General features: G+C 42.9%; 1 protein-coding gene across 1 annotated transcript in view; it reads right to left on the bottom strand.

Annotated features, from left to right (window-relative positions):
• Positions 1–332: 332 nt before the first annotated feature.
• The window catches only part of CCDC47 (coiled-coil domain containing 47), a 28,799-nt gene continuing 20,743 nt past the window's right edge, over positions 333–8,388 (bottom strand). Inside the window, exons 10-13 of the mRNA XM_083408330.1 lie at positions 8,020–8,078; positions 6,954–7,063; positions 5,398–5,565; positions 333–2,590 (exon numbers count right to left, since the gene is read on the bottom strand). Coding sequence (XP_083264456.1) covers positions 2,510–2,590; positions 5,398–5,565; positions 6,954–7,063; positions 8,020–8,078 — 418 coding nt within the window. The 3' untranslated portion in view covers positions 333–2,509. The remainder of the gene's footprint in view (positions 2,591–5,397; positions 5,566–6,953; positions 7,064–8,019; positions 8,079–8,388) is intronic.

Here is an 8,388-nt window from a genome sequence, read left to right as displayed (position 1 = left end):
TTAATAGCCCTTAAACTGTCAATAGCGCTAATAGTGCTAATCCGCTAATAGGCTTGCTTCGCAAGACGAAAAAACCGCAAGACGAAAAGACTCGCGGAACGGATTCTTTTCGTCTTGCGAGGCACCACTGTAATACAGCCTCTCCACTCAAAAAACGAGTTGGAACTGTGTTTAAATTTTTGCCTTTTCTTTTTTCTTATGTACTACACACACACACACACACACACACACACACTGCATCCACTGCCCCATTTTATGTGAGTTCAATAATACACCCCCTTTATTCCAGAACACAAAGCAAGCCGCTTAAAAATTTCCTTTAAAAGAGGACCTCTGTGAAACAATACTTTATTCAATTTTACTTTCTACATCTAGTGACAAAATACTTTGAATCCCACATAGGATTGCTATTTCTGCTGTAAAGTACTATAAGTGGTAGTTATAAAAATTACTAAATTCAAATGCCTTTTTTTCCAGGTTGCAGGGGTTTTTTTTGTTTTTTGCATTCAGAAAGAACCTGTGCATTTCCATGCTCTGACAAATGTATTTTTAGCACATGCCTGTTTAAAGGAGCAGCTCAATGTTATTGCATCAAAGATATTTGCAGGTAAAAGCATCGTCAAGAAAATACATTAAGAAACAAGTTCCTTCCCATTCAACCCACCACAGAAAGTGTATCCGTTACGTACAAATGATTAAATGCCAGCTAGTCAAGCATTTATAAAATGCAGCAATTCCACAAGACTGCAAAGTGTTGAGAAACTCCAGTTTCCCCAGCATACACCAACTCCTCAGTAAATAACCTTTAACAGAAACAAAAGGTACACTCCTCTAAAAATAAAATAAAATTATTCTACCTTGCTGGGGAATAATTGCACAGTTATTTTAGTCCCTAGCTCCTTGCCAAACTGTTATATAGCCAGCGGCCACAGAAACATAAAAAGAAGAAATTTCCAGGGAAGGTGAGACACAATTAGAACACACTGAAATCCAGAAAAAGCTGCTAAACAAACACACATAGGCATCTGTCTAGAGAAGGAAAGGAACCCAACATGTGAACTCAGCCAGAACCAGCAAGCACCATCCACATGGGGAAATGGGCACAGCAAATCCATGTGCAGATACACACTAGTTTGCTGTGTTGGGATGGCTTTCAGTAACGGGCCGATGCATGAGGAACCATGTTTGATTCCATGGATAACTTTATGCAGCAGCAGGGAGCTCACCAACTGTTATACCCCCCCCCCCAATTTCTGTGCAATTTAACAGATAGGGTGCACATTGTTTTAAACCAGATACATATCTATATATATGTTTAGAAAAATCAAATATCACTGGGCAAATTCTTTTGCACCTGTCGTTTCCAAATTGCCGACTTACACACCAACAATAGCACGCACGAATCTTCAGGCCCAGATCCTATGAAGCTTGAACAGCAATGCTTATCCGCACACAGGCTTTTCAATATGTAGTCCACAGATTGATTTCCAATATGCTTGCCCCAAACTACGCTCAGCAGCTCCCCGCCCCCTGGAATAATTCCAGATTAATGATTTGAAAAACTGGAAGTATTTAAATAATACCCATTTAGCACCTTCCTATTATGAGAGCTGTGAAAGAAGGAAATCTCCCCTTCTCTCATGCGCTACAATTGGTTTTAAAACCTGAATTATTGAAAGCATTTGTGTTTTGTGCTTAATGGCTTGATATCTAACTGTGCTGGCTGTGCCAATTACAGGAGTGGTGTTCCACCCCATCGTGAAGGTTGGTTGGTTGTTTTTTAATTTTGGCCATTTTAAGTCTTTATTTTGCCCCATTCCCAAAAATAGTATCAAAGTGCATATGCATTGCTGGCACATTCTAGGAAACTTCCCATATATATATATATACTTTTAAAGAAACAAGGAGTCAAAGAATTCCAAGGAATATTGCAATTTTCTCCAATACCAAAGCAAGTAGGGTAAAATGAACAATCCAACAACATGGAAGACAATTGCAAAGCTCTCTATATACACATCTGCATGTACATAAAACCAGAGCAGTGGCTGCAACCCTGAAAATATTTATTAGCAGTCCAGTCCCACACACCAAGGAGGACTGAAGTGGGCTTCAGGGTTGTATCCTACCTGCTGGGAGTGCCAATGCAAAGAACACCTCACTTGCTGCCGACTGAAATGTAACTTTGGTGTTTATGGGATCACTTTTTGAAGCAACCCAGTGCACGCAGGCACACGTAGAAGTTAAATCAGAACTGATGACCCATGCAACGTTTCCAGGAAAAATCCTGCGATTCACCCAGGAAAAGCTCCTGGGCGTTCTAACAAACCTCACCACATGTACACATTCACAGAAACGCTTTGAACATAATCCCATGAGCAACAAAGGCTAGTGTCAGAAGTGGTTCTTAATGGGCAATGATTAAGGTCAGGAATATAATTAGTTCATTGTAGGAAGCAAATTGCAATTCTAGGGTTGGCACCAAGAAAGAGGTTTCTCGCAGCTTTGTTCTTCACATGGCTTTCACTTTGATCTGCTTCATTTTCATTTGCTTCTTCTCAAGTTTCTTCTGCTCACGCCGCAAAGCAGCCTCCTGTTGGAAAGGTGACAAACTGCGTGAGTCCATGTGTGTTTTGCTTGTAAAAACAAAAGCACGAAATCAAAGTCATCAAGGAAATAAAGTTGGGAGGATAGGCTAACGGTTTTTCCAGGTGATCAACTTTGTTGTGCCACAAATGCAACTGCACATGACTCGGTTGTTGCGGGTGATCCAAACATCTCTCCCACATCTTGCTGTGGGGTGGGGAAATAGACTGTTGCCTGGTGAATTTCTGCAGGAGAGCAGAATGATATGAGTTCTGGGCACCACAGTTCAAGAAGGACACTGACAAACTGGAACATGTCCAGAGGAGGGCAACCAAAATGGTCAAAGGCCTGGAAACGATGCCTTATGAGGAACGGCTAAGGGAGCTGGGCATGTTTAGCCTGGAGAAGAGGAGGTTAAGGGGTGATATGATAGCCATGTTCAAATATATAAAAGGATGTCACATAGAGGAGGGAGAAAGGTTGTTTTCTGCTGCTCCAGAGAAGCGGACACGGAGCAATGGATCCAAACTACTAGAAAGAAGATTCCACCTAAACATTAGGAAGAACTTCCTGACAGTAAGAGCTGTTCGACAGTGGAATTTGCTGCCAAGGAGTGTGGTGGAGTCTCCTTCTTTGGAGGTCTTTAAGCAGAGGCTTGACAACCATATGTCAGGAGTGCTCTGATGGTGTTTCCTGCTTGACAGGGGGTTGGACTCGATGGCCCTTGTGGTCTCTTCCAACTCTATGATTCTATGATTCTATTCTATGATTCTATGATTCTATGACTTTCTAAGGAGGTGGAACTTCCCATCAAATACCCAGGCTGGCTGGAAGCCAAAACACTGCAGTAATCAATCACTAAGAAAATGTGGCCAGGTAATCCACTCTACAGGTGGACATGCAAGAGTCCCAAGTAGCCCAACTTCCCACAAAACCCGAACAGAGAACCGACTGTTTTGACATTGGCAGGAACCCAATGCTCTCCTGTCTACAAGAACAGAAATGTGCCTGGTAAGATTTTCCTTCCCTCTCTTCACAGGCAAGAGGACATCCAACGGAGGAAATTGCTACCTCCTAAGCCAATCCTGGTAGTTACCAATTTCTACTGCTGGAGGTCTCTGCAGAATAATTCACCCAAAAGGCCGCCTTGGCCAAGGCAAAGATTTCTATCTTTATAATGTCTTGTGACTGTGCAAAACTCTACTAAGGGGGTTCTCTCTCAAAGGACTACTAAGGCTGCTGCACCCCTAAATAAAATTGACTAAAATTACCATTTGGCATTGCTGGGGCATAAGCCAGAGCAAAGGACTCAAACCATCTAGGTAAGACTTGCCAAGAAAGGACTAAAAGGAACAACAGTATAAAGTATATTTAAATAAAACTGAGAGAAGATGGAATACAGTGGTACCTCAGGTTAAGTACTTAATTCGTTCCAGAGGTCTGTTCTTAACCTGAAACTGTTCTTAACCTGAAGCACCACTTTAGCTAATGGGGCCTCCCGCTGCCGCCATGCCGCCAGAGCACGATTTCTGTTCTCATCCTGAAGCAAAGTTCTTAACCCGAGGTACTATTTCTGGGTTAGCGGAGTCTGTAACCTGAAGCATATGTAACCTGAAGCGTATGTAACCCAAGGTACCACCGTAATTAGAATATGCAGCGGTAAAGGGTTAATAAAATGAACCATGGAAGGGGGGGAGGAAGTCGATGATGAATGTATGGTTTGTATTTTGGTAAAATGTCAATGTGGAAATTTTGTAAAAATGAAAATGAGAATTCTTCTCTTTCTTTTTTAGGCGCAAACAAGTCTCTGCTAACATATTGTTGGATATTGATGTTTCCTCCATGGGGTTGGAAAGTCACAGGGGGGAAAGGCACTAGTACTTGTTGAGCTACTTGGAAGGCCAAACCTCTATTGGGGGATCGTACAACCACATTGTTCTGAAAAATACAAAGCTCCGTCTGGAGAGATCTTAAGGATACAGCGCCTAGAGCCTTAAAGCATGTAGCACTAAGGGGCTAGAATGAGGAAGCATAGGTGAAATGCTAAGACCCCACATAGGAACCTAATGGGCCAACAGAGGAGAAAACAGCAAAACAATTTTGAAAAAAATCTAGATCAGATTGCCTGAAAAAGCGGACATCTTTCATTCTGGGATATTGGGACAGACACCCAAGCTCAGCTCAATCTGGAGGAAAAGCAGGATGCCTACAAACTTAATGTAAAAAGCAGGATGTACAGATGGCTATAGCAGGAGCTATGGAATCTTTCCAAACAGCTTCATGGGGAGCACAACTTATTACTTTGAGAATGACTCACTTAAAAAGCTTATCTCTACAGATTGCTTTCCATGGATTAATCTCCATTGTATATCCACCGTACCTGCTATTTCTGCGTGCAAACAGAAGCAGAAAGTGATGCATTCTTCCCATTACCAGGTATAAACTAGACAAGCAGAAGTGGGGGGACGATGACACATGGGTCACCACTGAATTTTACAAGTAAGTGAGCACTCCAAACTTATAATGCTCATTTTAAACACACCAGAGATCTCAGAAAGGGTGTGCTCTTAACCTCACGAGCTCCAGCAAGCCCAGCATCTGTGGCAAGAGCTTGATTTTCCACTATGCTCAAGTGCAGGGTTTCCCAAACTTGGGATCGCCAGCTGGTTTTTTTGGACTACAATTCCCATCATCCCTGACTACTGGTCTTGCTAGCTAGGGATGATGGGATTTGTAGTCCAACAACAGCTGGAGACCCAAGTTTGGGAAACCCTGCCCTAGTACAATGAGGCTTGCACCTAAAGCTCATTTTACCTCCAAGCGGCGCTGCTTCTCTGGATCTTCCTCGTTCATGATTCTCTCTTTCTCGGCCCGTTTCTTCTCCTCCCGGCGGGACTGAGCGGCCTCTTGTCTTTGCACATGAGTCAGTTTCAGAAAGTTCTCTTCTACACGTGCCCTATTCTTATCCGCTTTTTGTTTGCCCTTTGCCCCGAAGCAAGGGAGAGACACAAACAAGTCACAGTATGAGCAAACCTTTGGTGCATCAGGCAGTGTTGCAATGAGCTCAGCACGGCAGATAAAAATCTCTCGATACTCATATCTGACAAAGCTTAAGTCCCGAACTGGTCAAAACTGGCTGGATTACAACATTACAACACACTACTCTGACACGTTTACGCGAGCTGCCCTTGATGACTCTCTGAGAGTGTCGGCAGGTATGGTGCACAGTTGCTCTCCCCTTTCTAAAAAGAGTACCGTACAACAATTATCCAGCACGGAAACTGGTTTTCTGTGTTCTTCCAAGCACATGTCAATGTGCTGGTTTAACATTTACAGCTTTGCGTTACCTGAACCCTGAACATCTAAAGCTAGCCCGCAGGCCAAATCAGATCCAACAGGGCCTAATTTGGCTGTGAGGTTGTTTTCCACAACCAACACTCACCTGCTATTCTGTATAAAAGGTAAAGGGACCCCTGACTATTAGGTCCAGTCGTGACCAACTCTGGGGTTGCGGCGCTCATCTCGCTTTATTGGCCGAGGGAGCCGGCGTACAGCTTCCGGGTCATGTGGCCAGCATGACTAAGCCGCTTCTGGCGAACCAGAGCAGCGCACAGAAACGCTGTTTACCTTCCTGCTGGAGTGGTACCTATTTATCTATTTGCACTTTGCTGTGCTTTCAAACTGCTAGGTTGGCAGGAGCAGGGACTGAGCAACGGGAGCTCACCCCGTCGCGGGGATTTGAACCGCCGACCTTTTGATCGGCAAGTCCTAGGCTCTGTGATTTAACCCACAGCGTCACCCGCGTCCCTTGCTAGTACGTATATTTGGCTGCAAAAAAATAAATCAATCAGTAACGTTTTAGCTGATCATCACAAACTATCAGCTGATTGGTGCTGATAATAAGCCCTGCTGAAATTGGTAAGACTATTGAGCTCCCAACTGGGAACTCTGTAGTACAGCTGATCCCTGACCAAAGCAGCGCCTGCTATGAGCTGATTGCCACTTACAACAAGCCATGCAGAGAAACACCATCTTTGCCTTCCTGGTTTGACCAGCTGCTGCTGCTGCAAATCCCACTTTCTTTGCCTGAAAGGCTTGAAATATAACTGTGTGGGCCAAGGGAAATGCTTGCCATAGTCGTGGCAGTTGCACCCACTGGTCAAAGTGGGCCACAATGTTTCGAGGAGGTCAGGATCCAGTCCACTGACTGAACCCATTCCCCACTCCCCAATCTAAATGACCTCTATATACCTTCTCAGCTATATCATGTCCCACTGCAACTAATGCTAGTCAGCCGAGAGAACTCTCTCAGGTATGTATTTGTGAGAAAGAGCGACAGTTATGGAATTATCAATTAGCACATGACTTACCTCTCTGTTCAGACGGAATTTTTTTGCTTTGTCAATGGAATAAATAACCATGTTCATCAGAGGCAGCAGAGCTTCCATATCTTTTGGGGAGGTGTTGCCTGATCCAGGCACTAGAAAAAGCAAAAGAAAACTTTCCTAAGCTTAAAGGCATTGAAGAAAAGGGAAAGTATTCAGAAACAACAGTTGGAACAGAAGTGTTTCTGCATTACTCCACTTTTGGGACAGAAGTTTTAATGATCGCTTCATTGATTAGCTGATTAAATTAGTTTCTTACGCAACCGTTTATCAAATTTCTATACAAGGGAAAAGGTACTTCTAAAGCAAAAAGCATATGGTTTTTAAATCAGGGGTGGCTAATCTGTGACCCTCTAAGCTGTCATGTCTTCCCTGACCTTTGGGCTGATGGGAGTGTAATCCAACAACGCAGAGATTACAATCCCTCTTTTAAACACTGTCTCTTAAACAGAATTACTGCATCATTCCAAATTCAGGTAGATAGCCATGTTGGTCTGACGCAGGCAAACTAAAAAATTTAAAAAATTGCCCATTGTGTTCCATTGTGCAAGAAAATCTGAAGTAGTATCTGAAGAAGTGTGCATGCACATGAAAGCTTTATACCCAGAACAAACTTAGTTGGTCTCTAAGGTGCTACTGGACAATTTTTTAGTTTGACTGCATCATTCCAACTCACCCAAACTTTTAGAATTGTTGATTGTCATAACCTTTGCACACAGCTGATTTTCCTGCACAATTCATTGACAGAGGACAACTATAGACTTTCCAGTATTTAGAAATGCTCCTGCCAAAAGATTTTCTAGGACTCCCATTATCTTTCCTACTTCACCTGCATTGGTATGCAAAAACTGGTATGCAACTGTGGTTCTGGGACACTGCCCTATTGTGACCTCCCTCTTATAACAAGGGGGGGGGGGAAACTACTACTGAAAATAAATAAACTCTTACCCACAATACATTACAAGTTATATTTTTACTGTGAAATGTGCTCCCAATTGTAACGTTTTACATCCTCAAGAAAAGTAGTTTGAAAACAGGCATGGCTGCTTACCATTAAAAGTAAACAATAGTGTCTTTTTAGTTTCAGGCAGTTTCAAAGGCTGACCTTCCCTAGTAGAGAACAACAACAAAAAAGCATTTGTGGAAGGATACAAACAAAGGAAACATGGCAGTAACTAAAATCACCATAAGCGAACACATGATGGGCTCCTGTTTTGGGTGTGTTTACATGCATTCTTCATTATGGGCCAAGTCTGGAAGATTTTAAGCTACCGCAGCAATTTCCTGCAAAGAATTTTTTGAGTGCTCTGGGAGTCGTTTTGTGGTGGAAAAAAAGCAACAAATAAATTAAACAACCACCACTTTCTTGCAGGGCGTTTGTGAATACATTTCCCACAATAAACCCCGCTGGAAACACTGG

The sequence above is a fragment of the Podarcis tiliguerta genome (genome assembly GCF_965153285.1).
Source record: "Podarcis tiliguerta genome assembly, chromosome: 13".
Lineage (NCBI taxonomy): Eukaryota > Metazoa > Chordata > Lepidosauria > Squamata > Lacertidae > Podarcis > Podarcis tiliguerta.
Note: the sequence above shows the minus strand (reverse complement) of the source record. Positions and strands in the feature narration are given on the sequence as shown.